This window comes from Macaca thibetana, chromosome 14 (assembly GCF_024542745.1).
Source record: "Macaca thibetana thibetana isolate TM-01 chromosome 14, ASM2454274v1, whole genome shotgun sequence".
Lineage (NCBI taxonomy): Eukaryota > Metazoa > Chordata > Mammalia > Primates > Cercopithecidae > Macaca > Macaca thibetana.
Genome location: NC_065591.1, coordinates 13,010,611 through 13,037,944, shown reverse-complemented (window position 1 = coordinate 13,037,944; position 27,334 = coordinate 13,010,611). Strand labels below are relative to the sequence as shown.

Below are 27,334 nucleotides of genomic sequence, written 5' to 3'. Positions count from 1 at the left end.
AGCTGCCCAGGGCATGAGAGTGTGCAGCCAGGGCTCCTGTTCTGGGCCTCTCCCCAAACCTTCCCTCGGGAGTGCTGAGCAACCCTCACCCTTCCTAGGCTCTGCAGGGTGCTCCCCAGGTGGAGCTGGTCAAGAGACTAGAGCTACCCGCACCTAGAGCCCTTCCTCCACGGCGGTGGCCTAGGGCTGTGTCAGGGCAGGCTCAGGTGGTTGGCATCTGGCCCCGTTTGACTCCCTCACTCTTTTGCTGTCCCTGCAGCTCCCATCCCATATGTCCCTGAATTCAGGTGTCAGATGCCTTCACAGGTGAGCTGCTTGTGGGGGTGGGTGAGGCAGAGGAAGTGGCTTTTTCTTCCCTGGTCAGAAGCTTCCGAGAGGGAGAAACACAGAGGCGGCCGTCCTCTGTTGCTTCCTGGGACGTGGCCCTCTTCCCGACCTCGGTCGCCGGAGCGCGCAGGGGTTGGGAATCCGTAGGGCACTAGGACCCGGCGGGGCGGAGGGGGCAGCCCATGTGCTGCGATTCGCTCCCTCCCACCCCGCTGCTCCCGCTCCATTGTCTGGGAACTGCAGCCGCGGGGCGGGCGGCGGCGGCGGCGGGGACCCAGCGGGCCAGGTGTGGCTGGCGCGGAGCGGGTGCGGGAGATGCCGGGTGGGACCAGGGCCACCTGAGCCGCCCGCCTGGTCCCCGCCTTCTGTGGGAAGGATGTGCGCGCTGATGGCCGGGCGCGCGGCAGCGGCCCCCCGGGGGCCCTACGGCCCCTTGCTCTGCCTCCTGGTGGCCCTCGCCGTGGACGTCGTGAGAGGTCAGCGGGAGGGGAGGGCCGGGCCGGGGCGAGTGGGAGCGAGTGATGCCCGGGAGCCACGAACCTTCGGGTTCTCGGACTGAACCCTGAGCGGGGTCGCCCCGCAGCGCCCTGAAGGTCGGAGAGGTCTTGCCCTCGGGAACATTTCCCCAGCCGCTCGCCCCTAAGGTTTCACGTCACCTTGCACGACCCGGCAACTCCTTCCTAACCCGCGGCGACCCGGGGCAGCCCGGCGCAGGAGCTTCCCTGTCCCGCACCTTCTGCGAGGGGCCCCTCAGCCCGGGCATCGAACCCAGTGGCCCCGGTCCCGGGCGCACTAACGTCATCCCCACTCCCTCATCTGTGGTCTGTAGCGCTGCACCCTCCTAGCCTCCTTCCGCCAACACCAACCCACCCCCCTCGGGAGTGGAAAGCAGCCCCTTTGCCTGGGACCTGCAAGATACGCAAGCCCTCCCTCCGCCTTCCTCCAGGGGCTCCCTGACTTTGGTGTCTCCAGGGATGGCCGCATCCTTGCCTTCCAGGGCCCTTGGGAGGATTCTTGTCACTGGGGGAAAGGGCAGCAACTTCCCTGTTCTTCGGGGTGGGGGTCGGACTCCCTTGACCTGAGCTAGCTGGGCTGTGGCTGCAAGGCAAAGGATGCCACAGAAGACCAGGGGAACAGTGAAACATTCTCTGCCCTCCTCCCCACCGAGAGAACCGAGCGCTGGGTGATGGGAGTCCGTGGGAGTCAGGCTAAGAGCATCTTGTAATTACGGAGGCAATGGAGTAGGAGGCAAATCTGAAGCCAGTGGCTGCCCCTAGGGAGCAGTAGTCACCTGTTACGCTTGGGGCAGGGGGCAGGGGGCAGGGAGAGCCTCTCAGTTATATGCTCCTTGGTGGGGAGGGCCAGGAAGGAGGTTGAAACCAATTCCCCCACCCCCACCCACAGTCCAGCTGTGGGGCTGAGAGGGAGCTAGCTGTGGGGTTGCTTTCAGCCACCTGCTCCCCAGCCCGAGGGACCCGGTGGGAGTCCTACTAGAGAGAGGAGGAAAACCTTGTCAAATCCATTACACAGCAGCAATAATGCCTCCCCCCTCCAGACAGCACTCCACAGTTTACACAGCCCTGTCCTGTCCACAGTGTCACCTAATGCTTCTGCCCGTTTTACAAGTGAGGAAACAGGCTTCAAAATGTTAATGCCTGACCCAAGGTTCATCAATTTAAGTTCAGGTCTCCAGGCTCCCAGGAAATCCTCTCTAGGGAGAGCTTCCTAGTTTGGGGGAATTCCAGGATGAGCACGACAAGGTCCCTGGTTGATAGGAAGATTACTAATTCAGAGGAGGCACCCAGCGTTGCAAAAGACAGGAGACTGGTGGGAAGGCGAGTAACCAAGGAGGGCTTCCTTCAGAAGGAGGCCGTATTCACTCATGGCCCTGAATGAGGAGGGAGGTGCCACCAGGCAGAGCAGAGGAGAGGAGGTGTGCTCTAGGGCATGAAGCCTGCAGGGTGCACCGTGGCAGTGAAGAGTGGAGAGAGAGGTGGCAGGTAGAGAGGCCGGATGGGCTAGTGGCTAATGCCTGGGATGAACTCCTAGCTCCTTCACTCTCCAGCTGTGGAACTACAGGCAAGTTCCTTAACCTCTCCGCCTCATTTTCTACATCCACAAAATGGGATTCATCATAATAGAACCTGGTTCACAGAATTATTACAAAGACTCAAATAGTTCATACACATATAGTATTTAAATTCTCACCTGCATAGAGCATTCACAAAATGCTCATTATTATTATTAGTGCTCATAGTTAGGGCAAACCAATATGGCCTTAGTGGTCCTTTGTCCTTCTGATGATTGATTATTTTGACAGTCGCCCCAGGCTCATGGTCTCCACCCCACCCCCAGGGCAAGCAAGTGCCTTCACAGATCTCTTCAGCACCTTCCGCACCTGCCCATCCCACACTTGCACTCGATACCAGTCGGTTCAGGGAAGAAGGGAGCAAGCTTGGAAAGATGCTTCAGGTTGCCATGGCAATGATGGGGGAGGAGGGGTGGATGCCCAGCAAAGCCTGGCCAAGGATTCAGGGCAGAGAAAGCTCACTTCATTACCATCTTTTACCACACTGGCCCAGTCTGGGGAGAGTTGTACCCCAGAAGTGCCTTGGTGTCAGAGGCGAGTAGATAGAGGGCAGGAACTGGAGAAAAGCAGACATTGAGAAGGCTATTGGAGAGAAGAAAGCCAAGGTCTGTGGAAAGTAGAAGGAATGGCTGGGAAGTGTCCAGTCCTGGACTCAGATTTGAATCCTGGCTTTGCTACATGTTACCTGCATGAGGCTCTTTAAGCCTCAGTGACGTCATCTGTGAAATGGTGGTGAGAGGGGAAGGGACATTTACAGCCCTTTTCTCCCTCCCCTGCCCACAACTACTGTGCCCCAGCATGGCGCTCAGGTCAGCCCCTGCCAGCTCTGAAGCTGTTGCCATCTCTCCCTCTTATCCCTCTTCAGTGGACTGTGGCCAGGCTCCCCTGGACCCTGTCTACCTGCCGGCAGCCCTGGAGCTCCTAGACGCCCCTGAGCACTTCCGTGTGCAGCACGTGGGCCACTACCCACCTGCCAACTCCTCTCTGAGCTCCCGATCTGAGACTTTTCTGCTCCTGCAGCCCTGGCCCAGGGCCCAGCCACTTCTCCGGGCCTCCTACCCACCTTTTGCCACTCAGCAGGTAAGGAGGGGGCACCAGGGACTCTCAGGCTAACAGGACTCAGGGCCTGAGGTCTGCTGGGTATGGCTTGGGAGCCTTCCCCAGCCCCTGCTGTGCTCCTCATAGTCCAGAGGGGGAAACTGAAGCCCACAAAGGTTCTCTTCTGCCAAGCTGGGATCCCATCTTCCTAGATCTTGCCCCGCAACCTCCTCTTTTGTTAAGCCCTCTCATTCTCCCTCCAGGTGGTCCCTCCTCGAGTCACTGAGCCCCACCAACGGCCAGTCCCATGGGACGTGCGGGCCGTGTCAGTGGAAGCGGCCGTGACTCCGGCGGAGCCACACGCCCGGGTTCTCTTCCACCTCAAAGGGCAGGATTGGCCACCAGGGTCTGGCAGCCTGCCCTGTGCCCGGCTCCATGCCACGCACCCTGCGGGCACTGCCCACCAAGCCTGCCGCTTCCAGGTGAGTAGACAGGCCCCACCTAGGCTGGTCCTGCTGCAGCTGCATCAGCCAGGTGGTGGGCCCACCGCAGAGAGGAAGCCCCCACTCTTGGGACGCGTGGGGGTTGTGGACCCCCGCTCCATTTCTGCCCCCACTGCTTTCAGTGCTGTGAAAAGGTTATTTAGGGCCCCAGAGGGAGTTCAGTCCTTGGTGTGACTTTGAGCAAGTAACTTAATCTCTCTGAGATTCAGTTTCCTCATCTGAAGAATGGGGTGATAACAATTCCTACCTCATCTGGAGTTGGAGGAAGGAATAAGTGAGATGAATGTAAGGATAGCTTATGGCAGAGTAATCACTCAGCCAGTGTGTTTGCATTATTAGTATTACTTTTATAATTGCTGTTTCCACTATTTTGGAGTCTAGCACAGGACTCCATGGGAGAGGCATCTCTTGGGCTTTAGGATTCTGAGAAGAAGATTAGATTCTAGGCAGGATAGTCCTGGGCTTGGTTAGGGTGAGGCACTGGGATTGGCTTACTTTGTAATGAGACCTTTCCCAAGGTAATGGGCTCTTGCTCCAGTGCCCCAGAGAGAGATATTTGCCCCAGTCATGTTCACCTACATGCTCTCCCTCCTTGCCACCCTCGCCGTAGGTCCCTAACCTTTGGACACAGCCCGCTCTTCCCTATAGGAAGGCCCTCATTCTTTGTGTCCTTTTCTGTAATAAGTTCCCGCAAAGGTCTTTCCCAAGGTCTGAAGAGTGGTCTGCGGACATGCTCTGAAACCTAGACCTGGTTTGAAGCCCCAGCCATGTCGCCGGTTTGCTCCTCATAGTCCAGAGGGGGAAACTGAAGCCCACAAAGGTTCTCTTCTGCCAAGCTGGGATCCCATCTTGGGATCTATGTCACCCAGGCGATGTCTCCGGCCCATGCTGGGCCTCCCTTTCATGAGGCCCTCCAGCTCTGGGTTTCCTGCCGTGGGTGCTGAGAATCCTGTTCCTCGCCCTGCGCCCACCCGCATGCCAATTACTGCTGTCGTGTCTTCACAGCCATCCCTGGGCGCCTGCGTGGTGGAGCTGGAGCTTCCCTCGCACTGGTTCTCCCAGGCCTCCACCACACGGGCCGAGCTGGCCTACACGCTTGAGCCTGCGGCCGAGGGCCCCGGGGGCTGTGGCTCCGGTGAGGAGAACGACCCGGGGGAGCAGGCCCTCCCAGTGGGGGGTGTGGAGCTGCGCCCAGCAGATCCCCCGCAGTACCAGGAGGTACCACTGGACGAGGCTGTGACTCTGCGGGTGCCTGACGTGCCAGTGCGGCCTGGCCAGCTCTTTAGTGCTACCCTCCTGCTTCGGCACAACTTCACAGCCAGCCTCCTGACCCTGCGGTGAGCACCAGGCTGTGGGGATGGGTGAGGGTGGGAACCTCTGCGGGAAGACTAGGGACAGGTACCTGCTTCTCTTGGGGTCCTTGCTGGAATCCTTGACCTCTGCAAAACATGTGTCCACCAAACTCCTTCCAGGTAAAAAGCCATGATTGTGCTGGTAGGAGCCCACCGTGGGCACAGCCCTGGAATTAGAGTCAGAAGTAGGAAGCTGCCCCTCTCCCTGGCACCTCCCTGAGATTCCTTTATCCAATGGGGCTAACATGGTCCAGCTTCAGGGCAGCTGCAAGGCTGCAGGGAGGGGAACCCGCAAAGGGCTTAGAGACTGGAAAATGCAGTACCTAAGCGTGGGCTCTTGCTCCAGTGCTCCGGAGGGATATTTGCCCCAATCACGTTCACCTACACGCTCTCCCTCTTTGCCACCCTCGCCGTAGGTCCCTAGGCTTTGGACAGAGCCCGCTCTTCCCCATAGGAAGGCCCTCACTCTTTGTGTCCTTTTCTGTAATAAGTTCCCCCAAAGCAGCCCCCACCCACCTACCCAGTTCACCGGGCAAGGGCTTGCAGAGTACGACTTGCTTTTGGAGTCTAGCACAGGAATTCATGGGTGAGACATCTCTTAGGCTTTAGGATTCTGAGAAGCCTGAGTTCTAGGCAGGATAGTCCTGGGCTTGGTTACGGTGAGGCACTGGGACTGGTTCACTTCGTAATGAGACCTCTCCTGAGGGTTGAAGAGTGGTCTGCAGACATGCTTTGAAACCTAGACCTCGTTTCAAGCCCTGCCTGGGTTTGTGCTTGTCCCGTCTCTGTGTCTCCCCATCTCCTACGCCCTCCTATTCTCACTCTTATTAAGCAGATCTTTCCTAGACACTTGCGGCCTGCCAAGCCCTGTGTCTTCACTCTGCAGATCCAAACACGAGCAAGGGCCAGTCCCTGTCTGGCAGAAAGGGGCCCCCAGTGGTAGGGAAGGGAGCTGGATGGGCATGAATTGGATTAGAAGGCATGTGGGTGTGTAAGCACTGAGGGAGGTTCGCAGTGCTGTGGGAGCTTGGGTCACTGGGTGCAGTAAGGGGGAAATTCATCCCACCACTGGAAAAGCTTTCTAAAGGAAATGGTCTGTGAGTTGTTGGTGGCTTAAAGCATCAGCAGGTAAAGTAAGAAAGGGCAGAGCAGACTGAAGGCACAGACTGGGCAAAGACTTGGAGCCACGAATGAGTGCTGTGTGTGTGGGGAAGAACTTGTGTGTAGCTGAAGCAGAGAGTGCATGGAGAGATGTCACAGCCAAAGGTAAGGCTGAACCAGACCCTGGAAGGCCCCCGAATGCCAGGCTAAGGTTTGACCTTATGGGAAGTGGGGAGGCGTAAGTGGTCTTTGGGTGGGGGAGAGCTGGAAGGTGTGAGCTGCACTGAGGCGGGGTCCTTTTGGGTTGGAGGATGGTGAAGAGGAGATTCAGACTGGAGCTGGGGAGGTCAGAGGGCTTCGGCCCCTTGTCTTTCCCCTTCAATCCAGCCCACACTTCAGCATCCACCTTGCCAAACTGAGCCTATACCCTCTTCCCCAGGATCAAGGTGAAGAAGGGGCTGCATGTGACAGCCGCCCGCCCAGCCCAGCCCACACTGTGGACTGCCAAGCTGGACCGCTTCAAGGGTTCCAAGCACCACACCACCCTCATCACCTGCCACCGTGCTGGGCTCACAGAGCCAGATTCCAGGTGGGCAGTTTCCTTCCACCCAGGGGGCAAGGGAGGGAGGGCTGGTTATAGAGTGCAGGTGGGCAGACTTGGGAGCTGCCATGCTGCCTCTGGATCCCCAGGTGGGAGACACAAGGACAGACTTTTTCAAGGCACAAAGCACAAAGCAGGCATCATTCATTCATTCATTCGGCCACTATCTTCCCAGCCCCAGTCATGTGCCAGGCATAGCAAGTGTCTGTGAGTGTTATTCTAAGGGATGCCAACCAATCCTGTCCCCAGGTACAGCCCTCATAGCCACTACTCCATCCCTCTGCTGTCACCAAATGGTTCTTTCTCTGGGCCATTCACATTCCCCCAAAAAGCCCAGCTGCAGTTCTGAATTGCAGTTTTGCAGTTGTGAACTCTTCTTATTCATGCCCTGAGCCTGGGTCAAGGCCATGGACTCGGTAGCCCCAGTTTGAATTCTAGTTCTGATGCTTTTGGGATGGGCAAAACCTGGGGCAAGCCAGTGAACATTCCCCTAACCAAGCCTCAGTTTCCTCACTTGTGAAATAGGAATAATAATGCATCCCTTAGCATTTTTGAAAATAAAGTACTGCATATCAAGCACCCAGGACGGTTCCCAGCACATAGATGTTTGTTTGATCAGAGAAAGCTTATCATTCAGAGGGTCGAGTGTTTGGTCCTGGGACCTGGAAGTGAATCTCCCGCATGCCACCTCAGTGGCTGTGGAAAGCAGAGGTCTGGGGGAAGCGGGCCCCGGCAGGCAGGGGAGCAAGCCACCTTGCCGGGTGGGAGGTGGTTAAATGGCTTCAAGGATCTTAGAGAGGCCAAGAGTGGGTCAGAGTTTGGGCTGCAGCGAGGATGCTTGGGTTTAGATCCCAGCCCTGCTACTTTTTGCTGTGTGGTCTTAAGTGAGCTATATAACCTCTGTGCCTCAGTTTTCTCCTGTGTAAAATTGGGATAATCATGAATGTAGGAACAGCTGAGGCCATACTTGGCAGCTAGCGAGCACTTGGCTTCTCTCTCTCTTTTGGCTGGCAGTCCCCTTGAACTGTTTGAGTTCCTGTGGGTGGACTTCGTGGTGGAGAATAGCACTGGTGGGGGCGTAGCGGTCACTCGCCCCGTCACGTGGCAGCTGGAGTACCCCGGCCAGGCCCCTGAAGCAGAGAAGGACAAAATGGTGTGGGAAATCCTGGTGTCAGAGCGAGACATCAGAGCCCTTATCCCACTGGCCAAGGTAAGGAGACCTCCATCTCTGCCGGGGAAGGCTGGAGGCCAAGTCCCAGGAGCCCATGCTGAGGGACCTGGGGCTGAGCCCCTCCTCCACCCCCAGGCTGAGGAGCTGGTGAATACAGCACCACTGACTGGAGTGCCCCAGCATGTCCCCGTGCGCCTTGTCACTGTGGACGGCGGGGGGGCCTTGGTGGAGGTGACAGAGCATGTCGGCTGTGAGTCGGCCAACACGCAGGTCCTGCAGGTGAGTGGCAGGTACCCAGCTCATGTGAGTCTGCATTTGTGTGGGCACAGTTACACACACACCCCTTTCCTCCTTCCTCATGTGGGTCCCCAAGAGAACAGCTTCTTCTTGAGACCAGAAACCTCATGGGAGGAACCACAGCTTCAATTTCTTTTGTTCCAGCCACCTCTCTCCCAAATCAAGTGGGAGCCAAGTAACCCTAACAGTCCCCAACCTTAGACACTTTCATGCTCATTATTGCATGGGCAGGTGAGCTGGCCTGAGAGTTGAGAGCACGTACTTTGTGATCAGAAAGTTTTAGTTTGAAACACATCCTTGTTGTCAACCAGCTGTGTGATCATGGGCTGATCTCCTAACCTCTCTGAGCCTCGTTCCCTAAATTTTAAAATGGGAACATATCTTTGGGTTGTTGTAAGAATTAAAAGCACCTTAAGACAATATTCGGCAGACAGCAGGGGCTGAAACAATGGCGCCTATTGCTGTTATAATATGATGTAATAATTATATAATGGTAAAAATTATTATTATTATTTCTGGTGATTGTGAAGCAAAAAAAGGGGGGTGGGTAGAGGAACTTTCTTATCTTGAAGTTCTAAGAGGGGAAGCATGGAGCCTGCATGTATGCAAATCGCAGCCACCTGAAGGGAGAAGGTGCCTTTCCCCACTTGTGGCGCCCTTTGCTCAAATGTGTGTGGTTCCTGCTGGAGGGCCTTGGTGGGGAGATCTGCTTTGCCCCACCTCTGCCTACCTGGCTGTAGCTGGCTGCCAGGGGGCTCCAAGAGCAATGTCAAAGGCCAGCACGAATAAGGAGCCAAAGTTTTGGGTTCACACCCCTGCTCTGCCAGGAGGCAGACTGGTATGCAATGGCCAGTTCCCCTGACTGAACCCCAGGGAAACTCAAGGAATGGCCCCTACAGTAAAATCTTACACAAAGAACAGGGGCTTAACCAACAGTCCTGCTGCAACATGCATTCCCGTGAGACACAGAGCCGAACTCAGTGGGAGCCCATCCTATGGCCTGAGGTCCGGGCTGCTCTCTTCTGGCCCATGCCTTTTTTTTTTTTTTTTTTTTTAATCTATTTATTTATTTATTTGAGACAGAGTCTCACTCTGTCCCCAGACTGGAATGCAATGATACAGTCTGGCTCATTGCAGTCTCAGCTTCCTAGGCTCAAGGGATCCTACCACCTCAGCCTCCCCAGTAGCTAGGACTATAGGCACGTGCCACCACCCCTCGCTGATGTATTGTATTTTTTGTAGAGAGGGGGTTTTGCCATGTTGCCCAGGCTGGCCTCAAACTCCTGGACTCAAGCAATCCACCCACCTCGGCCTCTCAGAGTGCTAGGACTACAGGCATGAGCCACCCACCAGGCCCAACCTCACACCTATCTTTAGTGGCTTAGCCCGCCCGCCTGCCCTCTGCCCTTCCACAGGTGTCTGAGGCCTGTGATGCCGTGTTCGTGGCTGGCAAGGAGAGCCGGGGCGCCCGGGGGGTGCGGGTGGACTTCTGGTGGCGCCGGCTCCGAGCCTCGCTGCGGCTGACGGTGTGGGCCCCGCTGCTACCACTGCGCATCGAGCTCACCGACACCACCCTCGAGCAGGTCCGCGGCTGGAGGGTACCTAGCTCTGCCGAAGGGTGAGTGGAGGCCTGAGGAAGCTGGCAGGGCTTGGCGAGTCACACTGGGACGGAGAGGGCGCAGGGGACACAGCCATGGGCCCAAGTCGGGGTCTGAAAAACTGCCGCATTGCTTGCAGTTCTTTCTGCCCACCTCCACCCTGGACCGCCCAACCAATGACAGCTTTCTGTGAAATTGCTGACCTCCGCATCCCTCTCCTTCCCTGCCTCATTTCTCCCGTAGCACCCTCCACTTCCTAATCTACATCAGTACTGGTTACTATTGCCTGTCCATCCTTTCCACGCTCCTCCCCCGAGAATGTCAGCCCCTTGAAGCCGGGGTCTGTCTATGCTGGTCACTGCTATACCCTCAGAGCCTAAGATGACACAGAGCTCACGAAATGAACACCCTTGGAGGGGGCTCCCCAAAACCCAGGGCGGGGTGGCCCACGCCTCTGGAATCTAGCTTCCAGGCCCTTCAGAGAGTGAGCGCCCCCAGGGTCCCCGAAAGAGAGTGTCTCCCCTGGGGTCCACTTGGGAGCAAGAGCGGTGATCGAGGCACAGCGCTGTTCCGGAGTGGGCTGGGGGTCGAAGGGCCTGACCCCAAGAGGGGCGGATGTCTGCCTTTGAGAAACAGGAGCCGCCGGCGATTGGGAGCCGCCAGGGAGGAGCTGGGGATCTTCAGCAGCTGGGCCCTGGGCAGGCTGGGGCCGGGCAGCCCTGACAGCCAGTTCCGGCCTCCCCGCCCTGCAGGCCTGCGGAACCCGCCGCAGAGGCGGTAGATGAGACTGAGCGGCGCGCCCGTGGCTGCCACCTGCAGTACCAGCGCGCCGGTGTGCGCTTCCTCGCCCCCTTCGCTGCCCACCCGCTGGATGGCGGCCGCCGCCTCACGCACCTGCTTGGCCCCAACTGGCTGCTAGACGTGTCCCACCTTGTGGCGCCACATGCCCGCGTGCTGGACCCGCGTGTAGCCTCGCTGGAGGGCGGCCGCGTCCTGGTGGGCCGGGAGCCCGGTGTCACCTCCATTGAGGTAAGCAGCCGGGGACCAGGAGAGCAGACCCCCTGAGAAGGGTGGAGGGGCCCCCAGAATGCCTGCGGGTGGGAGTAAGAGTGTGCCAGGAGTCCAGAGTGTGTGGGGGAGTTGTGAGGTCTAGGTCTGAGAGCAGTGGGATTGGGGATGGGTTCAGAATGGGGTGGCCGCATAAGCGAGGAAGCCCTCTAGCTATGGAGGGCTGAGGTGTGGGTAATGTGGGGACCAGGTCTTGAAGGAAAAGGGAACTGTCCCCTAGGTGTGGGATTGGAGTCCAAGTATGCACTGGGGTGCAAAGAGTAGAGGGAGAGTAGCCAATGAGGCTGCTGGGAGCTCCTTTTTCCCTCTGGGTGGGGGCTGTCCGTGGCGAAGGCCCCCCCACCTCTGGAGAGCAGCCTGTAAGGGTGTTGGGGGCACCCAGTTCCCTCTGGGTGGGGGCTGTCTGTATGGAAGGCTCCCCCACCTCCAGCTCCTTCCCACCCTCAGGTGCGTTCCCCGCTGTCTGACTCCATCCTGGGGGAGCAGGCCCTGGCTGTGACGGACGACAAGGTCTCAGTGCTGGAGCTGAGGGTGCAGCCAGTGATGGGCATCTCGCTGACCTTGAGCCGGGGCACTGCCCACCCCGGGGAGGTCACAGCCACGTGCTGGGCACAGTCAGCCCTTCCCGCCCCAAAGCAGGTGACAGTTGGGGGGTCAGGAGGATGAGGTCAACATCTCCAGATGGGGGCTCATGGTAGAGGGGGATGGGAGGAAGGGGAACCTGGCAGCTTGACCCCTTAGGGTTTTCAGAGTGAGGACTGACTCTGTGAGGTAGTGAGCTCTCTGCAGCTGGAGGTGATCAAGCAGTGGCTGGAGATGGTGGGAGGTTGGTTAGATGGCTCTAACTGAGGGACCCTCCCAATAACTCAGACCCTAGGACTGAGTGGCAGACAGGTGATTGACACGCGTCCCCTCTCTCCCTGTGTTTTGTCTATCTGCCTGTGTCTCTGTTTTCTCTCTGGTCTCTCTTCCATGTGGCCTGTCTCTGTGGGAGTGGTTTCTCTGTGCATGCGTGCATGCCCTCGCGTGTCTCTGCCTGTGTCTGTGTACCCCACAGGAGGTGGCCCTCTCCCTATGGCTGTCCTTCTCTGATCACACTGTGGCCCCGGCTGAGCTCTACGACCGCCGTGACCTGGGACTGTCCGTCTCAGCCGAGGAGCCTGGTGCCATCCTGCCAGCTGAGGAGCAGGGCGCCCAGCTTGGGGTGGTGGTGAGTGGGGCAGGCGCCGAGGGGCTGCCGCTGCATGTGGCTCTGCACCCGCCCGAGCCCTGCCGCCGGGGCCGCCACCGTGTGCCTCTGGCCTCTGGCACCGCCTGGCTGGGGCTGCCCCCTGCCTCCACTCCAGCCCCTGCCCTCCCATCCAGCCCTGCTTGGAGCCCACCAGCCACAGAAGCCACCATGGGTGGTGAACGGCAGGCGGCAGGCAGTGTCGGGGACAACATAGGTGTGAGGGGCAAGTTTGAGCGGGCAGAGGAGGAGGCCAGGAAGGAGGACACCAAAGCCAGGGAGGAGGAGGAGGAAGAGGAGGAGGAGATGGTCCCTGCCCCTCAGCGTGTCACCGACCTAGAGCTGGGCATGTACGCCCTGCTGGGAATCTTCTGCGTGGCCATCTTCGTCTTCTTGGTCAATGGTGTGGTCTTCGTCCTGCGCTATCAGCGCAAAGAGCCTCCCGACAGTGCCACTGATCCCACCTCCCCCCAGCCCCACAACTGGGTCTGGCTGGGCACTGACCAGGAGGAACTGAGCCGCCAGCTGGACCGGCAGTCCCCTGGCCTGCCCAAGGGGGAGGGGGGCTGCCCCTGTGAGAGTGGGGGAGGAGGGGAGGCCCCTACTCTGGCCCCTGGCCCTCCTGGGGGCACCACCAGCTCCTCAAGCACCCTGGCCCGAAAGGAGGCTGGGGGGCGGCGGAAGCGAGTAGAGTTCGTGACATTTGCGCCAGCCCCTCCAGCCCAGCCACCTGAGGAGCCTGTAGGGGCCCCTGCTGTGCAGTCCATCCTTGTGGCAGGCGAGGAGGACATCCGCTGGGTGTGTGAGGACATGGGGCTGAAGGACCCTGAGGAGCTTCGCAACTACATGGAGAGGATCCGGGGCAGCTCCTGACCCTCCACAGCCACCTGGTCAGCCACCAGCTGGGGCAACAGCGGTGGAGGTCCCACCGAGCCTCTCGTCTGCCCCCCGCCGCTCGTCTGGTGCTTGGTGATCCAAGTCCCCTGCCTGGTCCCCCACAAGGACTCCCACCCAGGCCCCCTCTGCCCTGCCCCTTGTCATGGACCATGGTCGTGAGGAAGGGCTCATGCCCGTTATTTATGGGAACGATTTCATTCTAACAGAATAAACCGAGAAGGAAACCAGAGCCGGGACTGCTGCTGTCTGTCTGGTGGAGTGAAGCAAGGGGGCTGGAATGGGGTGTGTTCAGCCCCTGTCCCTGCTGAAACAGCTGTGGGAGGCTGGGCCCTGGGACACCCTCTCATAGCGTCCAGCGATCCAGACAAATAGGAGAGCCGTGACAGCCTGAATGCCAGCCAGCAGGAAGAAGTAGAGGTCCATCCGGCAATTGTTGATGTTCCCTGGGGAAAGGAGGGGTTAGATTTGGGTCAGGACAGGGATCTTCTGACTTGCACCCTGTGCCTGCCATGTCCCAGCCCTGGGGCTGGCAGCTGAGGCCATGTGGGCAGTGGTGGGATCTGAAGACGCTGGACAGATACCCGCTAATGTCTGGCTTCCTGAAGGTCTCCAGGGGTATCTACAATTCCTCTTCAGCTATTCAGAAGGGGGTGTGAAATACAAACGCCATGAGAAAGGTAACCTTTCAGCCAGAAATGGCAGAGTTCCAGAAGCAGTAAGGAGCCTTGGAGGTCCACTAAGTTCAACAGTTGGGGAAACAAAGGCCCAAGGAGGGAGGCCATGCTGTGAGTGACTGGCCAAGCCCAGACTAGAACCCCATTCTCCAAGTCTAGCCCACTTCTTGCTTCTGCCCAGAGTCAAAGCACTTAGCAGTTGCCACCTCCTTTCCAAGCCTCCCTCCACCCATGTCCCACTCCTGGGGAGGCCCCATACTCACCGAAGTCCTCAGGGCAGTGCAGCCAGCCCCCAGGCAAGGACAGCAGTGCCACTAGGCTGGAGCCCAACAGTGAGCCCACCCCCGACAGGCAGAAGAAGATGCCCATGATGGCGCCTTGCATGGAGCGCGGGGCCTCTGAGTAGGCAAACTCCAGGCCTGTGGAGAGGGAGCAGAGATGATCTCAGGGGCTGGTGCAGGTGCAGAGAACAGGCTCAGGCCCCTGCCTGCTGCCCCCACCAAGCCACCCTCCAGGCTTCCCTTGGATGCCTGTCCACTCAGTGGCAATGACAGCACCTATGCATCAATGCCGCCTTTCCCTCTGCCCTGCTCACCTGCCTCCTGGCTGAACTCCTGCACCGGGGTGCTCCATGCGCTGCCCCAGGAGCTCTGTCTCCCCTCCTCCCCTTCCTGCTAGGTCGCTCATTTCAGTGACAGCACCATCTTTACTTCCTCTCTCTCCCCACCATCTCTGCCCACCTTCAATGTCATCGTCGAATCGTTTTGATATAACCTCTGAAATCTATTCTAAATGTATGTCCTTCTCTCTGTTTCCTCTTCTCTGGGTCCAACCCCAGTCCTGGTCACTTTCTGCAAATGCCTCTTAAACTCCCCTGACTCCTGTCCTCCTCACACAGCCAGGAGCATCTGTCTAAAGCATCTCGGATGGGGTCCTTTCCCGGCCTAAACCCCCTGGAGGGGAGGGGCACTGTTGCCTTCAGGAGAAATCCCAAGGTGCAGGCTCAGCCCACAAATTCGACACCTCCACTGCATTTCCCTTGCCCCTCCAGTCCTATCCCCCACACTTCCCAAAGGCTTGGGTCTTTGCTTATGCTGTTCCCTCAGCCTGTAAGACCCCTCCTCCTACCCACTCACCTGCCTGCCTCCCCTCCATGCTTAAGGGCTCCCACCACACTCTGCCCTGACTTCCACAGCACTCCACTGGCTCACTGTTTGCCTGACTCTCTCCCCATCTGAGTGAGCTCCCAGGGTCAGTTTTTTCATTACATCTGACCCAGCCTAGCCCTGGGCCCGCAGCTGAGGAAGCTCTTGGGTTTTTTTTTTTTGCTGCCTGAAGGGCCTGCCCCAGCCTTGCAGCTCTAGCTCCCAGCCCAGGGAAGGGGGTTGGGAGGGTGGGGAGCGAAGGACATAGAAATCCATTATTATGACCCAGAGTACTGTGTGCTATGATAGAGAGATGAACACGGGGTGGGAAGGGAGGGCCCCTTCCTCCCAAGGACCTTGGTATTTAGGCTCAGAATTGAAGGGGAAATCAGAGTTCACCTTCAATCTAAGGTAGAGGGAATAGCAACTTCAAAGACACAGAGGGTGGAGAACCTGGCACCAGGGGAATACGTGGAGAGCTGGTGTGGGAAGTGCCTTGCTTGCCTCCAAATCCCCAGTGCCAGCGCCTGTCACAGTGGCTGACTTGAACCAGGTGCCAATACTAGATCCCAGTTGAGTGACAGAGCCCTGGTCAGAAAACACTGCCTTCCTCCATGCAGATGGGCCCTGGAGGCTGCAGCCCTGGGGCCCCTGACTTTGAGGTGCCACTGGGCAGAGCCCGTCACTGGTGTAGGAGGAGCAGGGGGGAAGAAGCAGGAATAACATCCCCAGGACTATTGTGAGGATAAAATAGGACAAACTGCTTTAAGGATATAGCTGGAATAAAATCTAGTTGGGTTTTCACGCTTTCAACACAATACCATTTATGGAGGTTTCATTTCTCCAGCTCACACTTGTGATCCAGGCACACTACTGAGTGCTTTACAGACTTTATCTCCTTTAATCCTCACAACAACCCCCATCAGACTGAGTTCCACGAGGGCAGAGCCCTGCTCAGGGCCCAGATGATACCTGTCCCCATTTTAGAGACCTGGTCTCTAAAACAGGTGAGTTTAGAGCCTCACCTGTTCCCCCTCAGAGACTCTAAGGAGCTTCAGGGTTATAAAGTTACAAGTAAAAAGGGTTCAGGTTTGCGCAACAGTGTGAAAGACTTCTTTAGCTGCCCCCTCCCACCCCCACCCTCAACCCCCACGTTGTAACAAATGGCTCCAGATCCTTTTAAAACAAAGAAGGAAGAGAAACTTTTTTTAAGCCTTCTTTTGCCACTAAGTGGAAAATTCCTTCAACACATTTATGGAGGGCCCACATGCATGTTCATAGCACGGGAGGAAGTCAAGAGAGGCAGGCTAGCAGCGTGGAAGGAGCCTGGCTGCAGTCAGGAGACCTGGACTCTAGACTGGCCCTGAGTGACCCAGGGGTCCCGCTCCTTCCCCTCTCTGGAACTCACATTCCTCAGTTGTGTAGCCAGGGAGTGGGAGTATATAGAGATGGCAGATAGGTTCCTCTTGTATTCTAACTTTTATCAGTTGGTAGTGGCTGATTACGGAACATTTATGGGCTCAGCATAAAAAAAGTCATGATTGACTAGTGATGTCTGCCATAGGCACGGAAATGGAGTACAATGGCAAATTTCTCATTTATCTGCCAGCTCTGTAGATCATTCATTTCTTGAGTCTCTGAAATGCCAAGGAACTGGTTTAGAAAGCTCTGGGAAAGGCAGAGATCTAGGTATCTAAGGGTCCCAGAGAAACAGGAGACAAGGAAGAGTTGAAAAGGGACCTGAGTGTGCTTAATCTGAGGCTGCAGATTCGGCAGCGAGGCCTGCTTCAGAGCGGCAGCATGGTGGTGTGCAGCCGGCCTGAATTCCTTCAAGCAGGTGAGCGTCTTGGCAGGATCCCTGCGCTGTGACACAAGTTCTCCCACCCTCCAGGTGCTTTTCCTGTATCCCAAGGTTGCCTTGCAGCCAGGAAAGGGGAGTGTGAAGGCAGTTTCATTTGCTCCTCTTCTCAGAGGAAGCTGCTACCTGGCCTGAACTGGGTGCTGAACACATGCTTTATCTCTCACCGTATAGCTGCTGCCCTGGGCTCTCAGGGCCATGGAGATGTTGGACGGGTTGGCTGGGAAAATGTTTGGGATGTGGAGGTGAAGACCCTGCAGGACGTAGGTGGACTGCATCTGCCAAGAGAGACGGGGATGAGCCTGGAACAGAACTGGCCGTGCCCCCTCCCAGCTCCCAGGTGGCATTCCTCAGCCAGAGCACAGGGCAGCGGGGCAGCTGTCCCCTCTCCCAGTCTCAGGGAGATAATCACCTTCCCGCCCTCCTTTCTCCTGCATAGCCGGGCTGAGCAGGGAGCTTCCTGCACTCTGCTCTCAGGCCTGTAGGCAGTGCGTGCGGCCTTGTCCCGGAGCCCAGGCACAGCTGGTCTGACTCGTATTTGTGTCCCCAGGGCCCAGCACAGGGTAAGCATGGATAAATGTTTGTTGAAATGGGAAAGGTAACGGCTGCCCCCGCAGGGAGTTCTCATCTCACACTGAAACCAAGCTGAGTCCCACAGGTTGACGCAAGCACTGCATAGACATGGACTTGCCGGAATGGCTCTGGACACAGCTGCAGGAGCAGGGCCCAGGGGCCACGTCCCATACCAGGCATTGCCCCTTTAGTTGCTACATAATGGAGTAGGATCCAGGAGACTCCCACCAGAAGCGCCAGGGCAGGGGAGGGCATGTGGGCTGCTCAGGGCAGCAGCCATTTACCAACTGGTATGGAAAGAAGTCAGTATCCGATTGGTATGACTGAGAATCAGCCATGGACACCCTCCCACCACAAGCCGCTGTCTCATCATAGACATACTCTGTGTGCCCCTAAGTAGCAGGCTGGGAGCTCCAACAAATGTTCCTGTGAATGGGACATGAAAGGCAATGATCTTATGGCCTGGGGGCTAGCATTAAGCTGCTGCCCACCCTCCTAACAATCACACACAGACACACACACACACACACACACACACACACACACACACACCACTGACCTCCCCACTGGGAGTAATACGGTGAGTGAGAGGCAATAGTTCTCAACTCTGAGTGTCAGTATCATCTGAAAAGTTTCTTAAACTAGATACTTCCCCAGCAATTCTGATTCAATAGCCTAGGGTCGGACTTGGAAACTGTTTTTAAAACACAGCATATTTTTAAAAGCTCTGCCGGTGATTCTGAAGCACAGCCAGGTTGGGGAACCACCGTTGCAAAGTACCCACTTTTGTGAGCTTGCCCCTGACCTGCCTGCCGTGGGGCCTTGGGTGACTGACACAACTTCTCTAGGCCTCAGCTACCAAGTCGGACAATCTGAATGCGGCAGAGCTGGAAGAGCCTCTCGTTTAAGCCACCCGTCGTACATGTGAGGAAACAGGCCCAGAGAGATGAAGTGACTTATTCAAGGACCTAGCCTGGCACAAAGCCATCCCAGTAATTCAATTCCCGCAGGTGGTGTAGCAGGAGGAAGCCGTCTCCAGAGTTCCTCTTACCACACCACGCGAGGGAGTTGGATTGCTGAGATGGCTTTGTGCCAGGCCCCATGCTGGCTGGTACGGGGCAGCACCTCACTTTATTCCCAGACTTTCCCCCTTTCCACATGCCCTGGGCCTCTATGATGAGAACCAAAGCCATTCAGGTGGTGAGTGGGGAGCCAGGCCCCCAGAGAAAAAGGGGAGGGGTGCTCACCTGAAAGTAGACCATCCAGTAGGGCACCAGGGTCACCATGACGGGCAAGATCTTCACCAGCACCTGGAAGTTGGCGATGTCCTCTTGCGGGGAAGCCCCAGGCTGGGGAGACCTCTGGTCAGGCAGCAGGCGGGCACCTTGATGGTCTCTGTGGGACCCCAGGGACAGCAGATAAAACAGCAGTCGAGGCTTGGCTTGGTGGCTCACGCCTGTAATCCCAGCACTTTGGGAGGCTAAGGCGGGTGGATCACCTGAGGTCAGGAGTTCAAGACCAGTCTGGCCAACATGGTGAAACCCTGTCTCTACTAAAAATACAAAAAGTAGCCGGGCTGTTTTGGTGTGCACCTGTAGTCCCAACCCAGGAGGCTGAGACAGGAGAGTTGCTTGAACCTGGGAGGCGGACGTTGCAGTGAGCCAAGATTGTGCCACTGCACTCCAGCCTGGGCAACAGAGCCAGACTCCCTCTCAAAAAACAAGCAAACAAACAAACACAGCAGCCATAATCTTTCCCACCGCCTCGGCCACCGTTTTCACTCCCACCATCACCCTGTAATTTAATCCTCCTCTCAGTATCAGCATGTCCCTGAAATCAGTGCCCTCATCTCCTCCACCCCACCTTCGCCATCATCACCACCATCACCAAGGCCAGCATCCTTACTATCATCACCTTTAGTAAGGTGGCTGCTGTCAGCAGAATCATCCTCTCCACAGTTTCCATTCCCATCACCATCACTCTTTTTCAGTGTTGGCACCACCACTGCCAATATTATTCTATCCTCTCTTTTGTTGCAAACGTGCCTAGCCAAGACCCATTCCACTCTAGAGCTGTGGCCCCTCTGGGTCCTGAGGGAAGTAAGACCAGAGACTGTGGAAAACAGTCTGGAGGGATTTTTTGGCTCGTAGCATCAATTTGCCACAGGAACCAGGGGAGTCCCAGTCCCAGCCTGACTGAGAGCGAGAGACGCTGTCACAGATTTGATACACCAAAATTCCCCCCACTTGCTGTCTCAAGTCCATCCTCCTCAACAGTCAACATGACAACCCTCTCCCTCCACAACAAGGCATAGAGAGTGGAGAGGTGGGGGTAGAGGGAACATCAGTCGGCGACAGGATTGATCAATCACTGCTGCAACCTTTACCCTTTGCCCTTTGTCCTGAGAGCTTTCTGACCTCTTTTTGTCCAAGAGCCTTGCATCGTCCTTTGAGATTCCAAAAGGGACAATACTAGTGTGGTCATCTTCAAAGACAGTCACTGTCAACCCCACCCTTCCCAGCGTGTGCTGCCATGTTGCCACCAACAGGCAGAGTTTACTTTTCCTGCCATTGTTTCCCTGCCGGCCCTGTGAGGCCTTTGACCTGTTAGAATGAAGCAGAAGTGGTGGTCTGGAACTTCAGCGCCTCTTAAGGGCCTTAAGAAGACCTGTAACTTCTGCTTTCTTCCCTCTTCTGCATTCTTGGAATGCTCCCTCCTCCTGCAACCCTCACAAGATGCTGTGAGAAGTTCAAGCCACACAGTAAGACCACATGAAGGGGAACCGAGGTGCTCTGGTCCACATAGTCCCAGCTGAGTTCCCAGCCAACAGCCCACATTGACCGCCAGCCATGTAAGTGAGCAGACTCAGATGTTCCAGCCCTTTCCAGGTCCCAAATGACGGCAACCCCAGTGCCATCATGAGAAACAGAACTGCCCTACTGAGCCCAGTCACTCAGAACTGGGAGAGGAGATAACAAGGTCATTTAAATCAGTAAGATCTGGTGTGGTTTGTTAGGCAGTGATAGATCATGAAAACCACCACACTTCTTGGCTCCCGACAACTTACAAATCTCTAGCAATATGCCAGATTGGGGAAAGCATGTTCTTCACCTTTTTCATCTAGATCCTATTGACAGGAGCTATAACTGGTTGCAAGGTCTGGAGACAGATTTGCTTAGCATAAGTAGACAGTTAATTTAGGAAGGCGAGGAGCAAAAGGAAGCCATGGGACCTAAGGTCATTCAGAACCTTCCTCCCTTGGATGTCAGCTAATGGGGAGGGAGCGAGTTTGGTCGATTTCCTAAGACGCTGTGATGGTTAGTAATAGGGTAATGTGGAATTATTCACATTATATCCCAACAGCCTTCACTGGAACCATCATCCCTCATCCCCTCCTTTAATGCCATTGTCATCCCCATTGCCAATGTTTGTGTCTTCAGTGTAGATACCAATGCCATCATCCTTATCCTTACTACCATCTTCACTGTCAAGACCCCGATCATCCTCACACTTCCTTTTCTTTCTTTTTTCTTTCTTTCTTTTTCTTTTTTTTTTTTTTTTGTTCTGTCACCCAGGTTGGAGTGCAGTGGCACCATCATGGCTCACTCCAGCCTCAACCTCCTGGACTCGATTGATCCTTCTATGTCAGCCTCCCGAGTAGCTGAGACCACAGGCACACGCCACCACACCCCACTCATTTTTGTAATTTTTTTGTAGAGATGAGTTTCACCATGTTGCCCAGGCTGGCCTCAAATTCCCGGGCTCAAGAGAGCCGCCAGCTTCAGCCTCCCAAAGTGCTTAGAGAGATAGCCACTGCCCCCAGCCCCATCCTCACACATTCTATACGTAGATGGCCACCAATAATACCACCACCACCACCACCACTACCTTGACCTCCGTCCTCAGTCACAGTGGGCAGCTCTGGCCCACTGGAGAGCAGATCATCATAAAAAGCTATCACTGTAGCTGAACCAGAACATCTGCAATCCAGACCATCCCTCCCCAGAAGCAGTCCAGCGCTTCTCCAAGCTTGGAGGCTCCTGGCACCCAGAGCCCCTCCTTACCTGGCCAAGTGTCGTTGCCACAGCTGGGGGCAGCAGTTTTGGAGAGCGAGCTTAAGCATAGAGGACACTTGGCTGCCCATGGGGGGCTTGGTGATGAAGACAGGGGTGGCAAAGAGGAAGATAAAAAATGCCAGGCCCACACAGCCCACAGGGATGCTGTAGCCCAGCAGGAAACTGATGTTCTGCTGAATAAAAGCCACCACCAGCAGCGACAGCACAGCACCCAGGTTGATGCTCCAGTAAAACCAGTTGAAGAAGCGGCGGGTGGCGTCGCGGCCGAGATCCATCACCTGCCATTCAGGAAGGGTTGAGAGTGAGGGCCAAAGGGGTTCGGGGCACTCTCTGTACCCTACCCCTCCCTCGTACAGAGACACTTCTTGGGGTCAGTGGGTGGTGGGCGTTCCGACACTTTCCTAGTCTCTGATCACTAAACAGATACTCAGTAAATATTTGCTGAATGAATGAATGAATCCTTCTCTTGGGAGTCACTTGCTAAAGATCAGGACATTTGGCCCAGCTGCTTTTGCATACCCATGACACACATTGCTTTTTTATTGTCGCAGAGGAACACATACAACAGATGTCTCGGATGCCACTTGTTCATTTCTGGTTGATTTATCCCTTTGTCTTTGACTGAGCAACCTACACTATTCATTACTTCTGTAATCAGAAAAAAGCCAATAAAGATCTCAGTTTTGTTGCACATTATTAAAAATGTTGTATGCATATCATTGGAAGAGCAGAAGTCTGAGTGAGAATTTCCTCTGCAATTCAGAGAGGCAAGCAGAGAAACCTATTGTGACTCATCCTTTCACCCAATTTTTGTCCCTCTGATATGCGGCAGAGGTGGTCCCAGGCACAGCCCCAAGAGTGAGTTCTGGCCTGGTGAAAAAAGCATTTTTTTTTCCAGGCCTCCCAGCAAGGGTAGATGGGCTGAAAATCTTTACCCAGGATTTGGATCAATCAGCAACAGCCAGGCCCCAGGCCCCTTCTGGTCTGTTGGCTCCAGTTAGCTGCACTGGCTGCTCCCAAATCTCCTAGACCCAGGTCCCAGATTCTGACTCAGCAGGTCTGGGACAGGACCTGGGTATCTGCATTTTTAAAAAAAGCAGTGAGGACTGGGGGCCGTTTCAATGGAGAGAATAAATGCTTCTCTACATTGCTAAACCAGTCACCCTTTTGATATCCCTGCAAATCTCAGGATCCATTACTGCCTTTCACCTAGAGATTTAAATTTCCACTAGCTGGGGAGATTTTGTCAAACTTTACTTTCTGTAGTTGCACTGAGGAAAATATAAGTATTTATTTTTCCTTTTTCAAAAGTGAAATTATAGTCCACATGGATGCACTTAAAACCACATTCCATTGGAGATTCTGGGGGTCCTCTTGGCAATGGGAAGGGAGGGGCATGCCAGCTCCCTGATAATTCTCGCTCTAGACTTTCAAGTAGAAAATTGAATAGGTCCCATTAGAAGCAGCCGCTTCCATTTATTAATTGGAAGTAAATGAATATGACTATTGTAACTCTAAGGGGGAAGACCAGGAAGCCCATTCAGGATATAAATGAGTTCTTTTAGAATGAGCAGACACTTTGTCAAGAGTGATGGATGGCCCTTTCTGAAATCAGCAAGTGTGTGAAACACGCAGCTCCTGGGGTATAGCTATTGCCAGATGGTGCCAGTCCCACCCACCCCCACATCCCCCGTCTGACTGCCCCCCTGAATTCTGCAGCAGCTTCCTGCCTGTTGTGAAGTACCCGCTCTTCTTAACCCATACACTGTCTACACTGCAGCCAGAGTCATTTTTGAAGACCTCAAATCCAGTGATGTGCATTCCTGCCTCAAACCATTTCGGTGTTTCTGCACTGTCCTAGGGATCAGGTCCCGACTTCATGAGGCAGCCTTGTGGCCTGCCTTTGCTCCACCCAAAGTTCATGCCCAGCCAAGGGGAGAAGGTACAGGAGCTTCTATCACTATTGGTGCCACGGGAGGCTCTGCTCAGTGGCCTGGCCTCCAGAAGATCAATTCTGCCACAGGAGGTACTGGATGGGTGAGGCTCTCTGGAGGTCAACAGGATCAAGGACACAGGTTAAGGGTACTGGGTTGGGGGTGCTAGTGGGATATCAACGAAATAACAGGATTAAAGGAAGATGAGAGATTCCCATTGACAAATATTGGGGGTCTCTAAGTCTGAAGGAATGTCAACAACAAGTAAGAAATGGCCAGGGTTGGCCGGTCGCAGTGGCTCACGCCTGTAATCTCAGCACTTTGAGAGGCTGAGGCAGGTGGATCACCTGAGGTCAGGAGTCAAGACCAGCCTGGCCAACATGGCAAAACCACATCTCTACTAAAAAAATACCAAAATTAGCCAATGTGGTGGTGGGCATCTACAATCCCAGCTACTTGGGAGACTGAGGCAGGGAGAATTGCTTGAACCCGGGAGGAGAGGTTGCAGTGAGCTGAAATCGCACCACTGCACTCCAGCCTGGGCAACAGAGCAAGACTCCATCTCAAAAAAAAAAAGATAGAAAGAAAAAGAAATGGCCAGGGTTGTCCTGGGGGCACGAAGTCATCATCAAAGGATCCTAAACAAGCTGGACAAGTGACTCCTTGCCAAGGACACTGGAAACTGCTTAGGTGCTGAATTGTGGGTGCTAACTGGATGAAATGATCCTTTTGAAAAATGTCCCCTTTATGAGTATAATATATGCAATCAAAGAACATTTGAAAAACTGAGACAATTAAGAAGAAAGTGCAATGAGTCCAGTGGCCTGATCATACTACTGTGACAATGTTTCTCCCGTTTCCTTTCATTGACATCTCGTCTTTCCACATGGCTGCAGTCCTATCTGTATGCAGTCCTGCATCTGGCTTTTGCTCATATACACCATATGTAGTTATTTTAATAATATTACATTTTAGTCTAAAGTATTGTCTGATATTACACTGGGAACAGCTATCAAAATATAGCTGTGTTGTTGGGCATTTACTCATTCATTTAGCAAATAATTATTAAATTTCTTCTACGTGCCATGCTCTGTCCAAGGGGGAATGGAGAAAGGCTCAGAGGTTGAGCTAAGGGAGAAGACCAGGCAGCCCATTCGGGATATAAATAAGTTCTTGCCCATGCGCCTTCAGCTAGTGACGGGCAGAGCTGGGATCTGAGCAAGTCAGCCTGACAACCTCCAGCACTGCTGGTAGGAAGAGGCTGGCTGGATCCTGCCCTGCCTGCACATCCCCATAACACACAGAGGAGGCTCATGGTAGGACCTGGAGTCCAGCTGCCCTTACTCGACTGCTTGACCCTCCATGCCACCTTGGACGAGTTAATTAATGCCATGAAACCTCTCAGTGTCTTTCTCTGTAAAATGGGCAGAATACTTCCTACCTCCTGGGTGGTGAAGAGTATTAAATCAGTTAAACAGTGAAAGTGCTTAGCATAGGGCCTACAAGTAGCTCAAAGAAGACCAACCCTTCCGGCGTGGTGGCTTATGCCTGTAATCCTAGCACTTTGGGAGGCGGAGGCAGGTGGATCATCTGAGGTCAGGAGTTCGAGACCAACATGGTGAAACTCCATCTCTACTTTAAAAAAAAAAAAAATTAGCTGGGCCTGGTGGCAGGCCCCTGTAATCCCAGCTACTTTGGAGGCTAAGGAGGGAGAATCGCTTGAACCCGGGAGGCTGAGGTTGCAGTGAGCTGAGATCGCGCCATTGCACTGCAGCCTGGGCGACAGAGTGAAACCCCGTCTCAAAAAATAAAACCAACCAACAAACAAAAATAACCATGGTTATTCCCACTGCGGTTGCCATCGGTTCTGCAAGGGCTAGCACCCCTCTTCTTTCAAATCAGGAAACTAGGCGCAGGCAGGGGACGTGGTTTGTCCCAGGTCACGCTGGGGGTCAGCCCTCCTTCCCTCCACACCCGCCGGAATCGGCCGGGGCAGGCCTTCTGCCACTCACCTGGTCGGCACCGAAGGAGGTGAGGTTGCTCCGGACGGAGCTGGCGGCCAGGGCGATGAGCAGCAGCCCCGCGTAGAGGACGGGCGCGCAGTAGGGGCTGGGCGAGGCGCGCGGGCAGTCGGGCGAGGGGCAGGCGGGTCCCAGCGGCGACTCGGGCATCTCTCCGCAGAAGGAGCTGCGGCCGTCGGGGAAGGCGGTGGCGGGCAGCAGGCCCGAGGCGGCCAGGTAGAGCAGCAGGCTGAGCGCGACCGCGCGGTAGCGGCCCAGGTACACGTCGGCCAGCCAGCCGCCCACGGGCGCCAACAGGTAGGAGGCGCCCAGGAATACCAGCGCGGCGCGCGACGCCTGCTCGCCCGCCCAGTTGAAGTTGGTGCTGTTTAGGTAGAGCACGAGGTTGGCAGTGATGCCGAAGAAGGCGGCGCGCTCCAGCATCTCCACTAGCAGCACCGCCGCGCCCGCCGCCCGCCGCCACCGTCGAGGGCCCTGCACGCCGCGAGGCAGCAGCGGCCGGCGCTCCCCGGGCAAGCGGGGCTGCTCCCGGGTGCGCGGCGCGGGCATCCTGGCTCCGGGCTGGGCCCCCCTCGGCTCTCCTCTCCCCGCCTCAGAGCCCTGCACTCCTGCCCCCGGGCCTCGGCCCTCTCCCCCACCCAACTGGCTGGCCCTCCTTTCTCACGGCTTTGGCCCACCCTTCCCTCCTGTCCCCTCTCCCTTTCTTGCCTTACCCTTCCTGTTCCTCCGCTCACTACCCGGACTCTACTACCTAATTTTCAACTCCTTCCCCTACCCCTAAACCTTCCTCCCCGTGCCTCCCCTGCAGCTGTTTCTCCCTAACTCTCCCCTCTCCTCCCTCCACCTTGACCCTTCCTCCCCCTCCCCTTGTTCACACTGCGACCCTCCCTGCTCCACTTCGCTGCCCCTCCGCCTCCCTTTCCTCCTCCCCGTTTGTTGCCCCTTCCTGTTGTCCCCTCTCCTTATGACTCCCGGCCTGCCCTGGGGTGGGTTGGGGGCTCCTTCTGCCCCAGTTACCCTGCTGCCCCTGCTGTCTTCTCCACCTCCTCCCTGTTCCCCTCACCCCCACTGCCTCCACTCCCCTCCCAGTCCCCTGCAGCCCTCCCACCAGGCTCAGCTTGAGAAACTCTGGGCTCCCCTCGCTTCCCCTTTCACTGGCCCTATCCGCAGTCGCCTGCCTGCATCACATGGCGCAACTGGGTGTTTAGGAGAAGTGAAAGCCTGGGTCACAGGGCTCCTGCCCTGTCAGCTTTCTAAAAACTTCACCCTCCTCCTCTACCTCTGCCTGCTACCCCAGACCCCCTCTGCTGGCCTCCCTAGAGCCAGGAGGAATTTTTTCTTTCAGTTTCATTTCTCGCCAGGATCCCACTTTTGCTTTATCCTCTTCCAATCAAACTCCAAGGCGCCACGAGTAGAAGGAAGTGGAAAGGCTGCCTGCATCATTTGGTCACACTCAGTCACTTCACAGATGCAGAGACTGAGACGCAGTGGGGCTAGGGCAGGAAGGTGGAGAAAGACTGGTTCCTGGTGACTGAACTAGGGGTGAAGCCCTGCCCGGGCTCCTGAGTGGCGGGGAAATTCACAGTGCAATTCGGATTGCGCAGAGGCTGCTGTAAGGAAGGAAGTGGGGACACTTTCCACAAGCCTGCGGGCCATAGAGCACCACAAGTGAGTCGGGATTGAGAGGGACACTGACCTCAGACTAAATCAGAGTCAGCCTCAGCACTCCTAAGAACCAGCCCCACCCTGACCTAGGAGCCCAGGGGGATCTGGCCTCTGCTCT

General features: G+C 55.9%; 3 protein-coding genes across 3 annotated transcripts in view; 1 reads left to right on the top strand and 2 right to left on the bottom strand.

The window, feature by feature from the left end:
- Nucleotides 1-3,676, bottom strand: part of PRPF19 (pre-mRNA processing factor 19) — a 38,063-nt gene extending 34,387 nt beyond the window's left edge. Inside the window, exon 1 of the mRNA XM_050756952.1 lies at nt 3,673-3,676. The gene's annotated coding sequence lies outside the window, so the exon portion shown is untranslated. The remainder of the gene's footprint in view (nt 1-3,672) is intronic.
- On the top strand, nt 351-13,499 carry TMEM132A (transmembrane protein 132A). Its single transcript, XM_050756884.1, has 11 exons — nt 351-803; nt 3,282-3,496; nt 3,718-3,936; nt 4,963-5,294; nt 6,850-6,999; nt 8,026-8,221; nt 8,318-8,461; nt 9,895-10,097; nt 10,830-11,106; nt 11,593-11,784; nt 12,203-13,499. The coding sequence occupies exons 1-11, from the start codon at nt 704-706 to the stop codon at nt 13,244-13,246; spliced, it is 3,072 nt and encodes a 1,023-aa protein (XP_050612841.1). The 5' UTR covers nt 351-703; the 3' UTR covers nt 13,247-13,499.
- Nucleotides 13,424-26,897, bottom strand: SLC15A3 (solute carrier family 15 member 3). Its single transcript, XM_050759216.1, has 7 exons — nt 25,543-26,897; nt 21,585-21,874; nt 18,768-18,915; nt 17,074-17,225; nt 15,446-15,516; nt 14,208-14,387; nt 13,424-13,713 (listed from the first exon to the last, which is right to left on the bottom strand). Exons 1-7 carry the CDS (start codon nt 26,098-26,100, stop codon nt 13,559-13,561), a joined length of 1,554 nt encoding a protein of 517 aa, XP_050615173.1. The 5' UTR covers nt 26,101-26,897; the 3' UTR covers nt 13,424-13,558.
- Nucleotides 26,898-27,334: the final 437 nt, after the last annotated feature.

What these genes read in the sequence shown, in the direction of transcription:
- TMEM132A (XM_050756884.1), top strand. Translation starts at nt 704, where the DNA reads ATGTGCGCGCTGATGGCCGGGCGCGCGGCAGCGGCCCCCCGGGGGCCC. An exon ending in CACCTTTTGCCACTCAGCAG is followed by an intron (nt 3,497 to 3,717) that starts GTAAGGAGGGGG and finishes TTCTCCCTCCAG; the next exon opens with GTGGTCCCTCCTCGAGTCAC. An exon ending in CTCACAGAGCCAGATTCCAG is followed by an intron (nt 7,000 to 8,025) that starts GTGGGCAGTTTC and finishes TTTGGCTGGCAG; the next exon opens with TCCCCTTGAACTGTTTGAGT.
- SLC15A3 (XM_050759216.1), bottom strand. Translation starts at nt 26,100, where the DNA reads ATGCCCGCGCCGCGCACCCGGGAGCAGCCCCGCTTGCCCGGGGAGCGC. An exon ending in CCTCCTTCGGTGCCGACCAG is followed by an intron (nt 21,875 to 25,542) that starts GTGAGTGGCAGA and finishes CCTGAATGGCAG; the next exon opens with GTGATGGATCTCGGCCGCGA. An exon ending in ACTGGATGGTCTACTTTCAG is followed by an intron (nt 17,226 to 18,767) that starts GTGAGCACCCCT and finishes CTCTCTTGGCAG; the next exon opens with ATGCAGTCCACCTACGTCCT.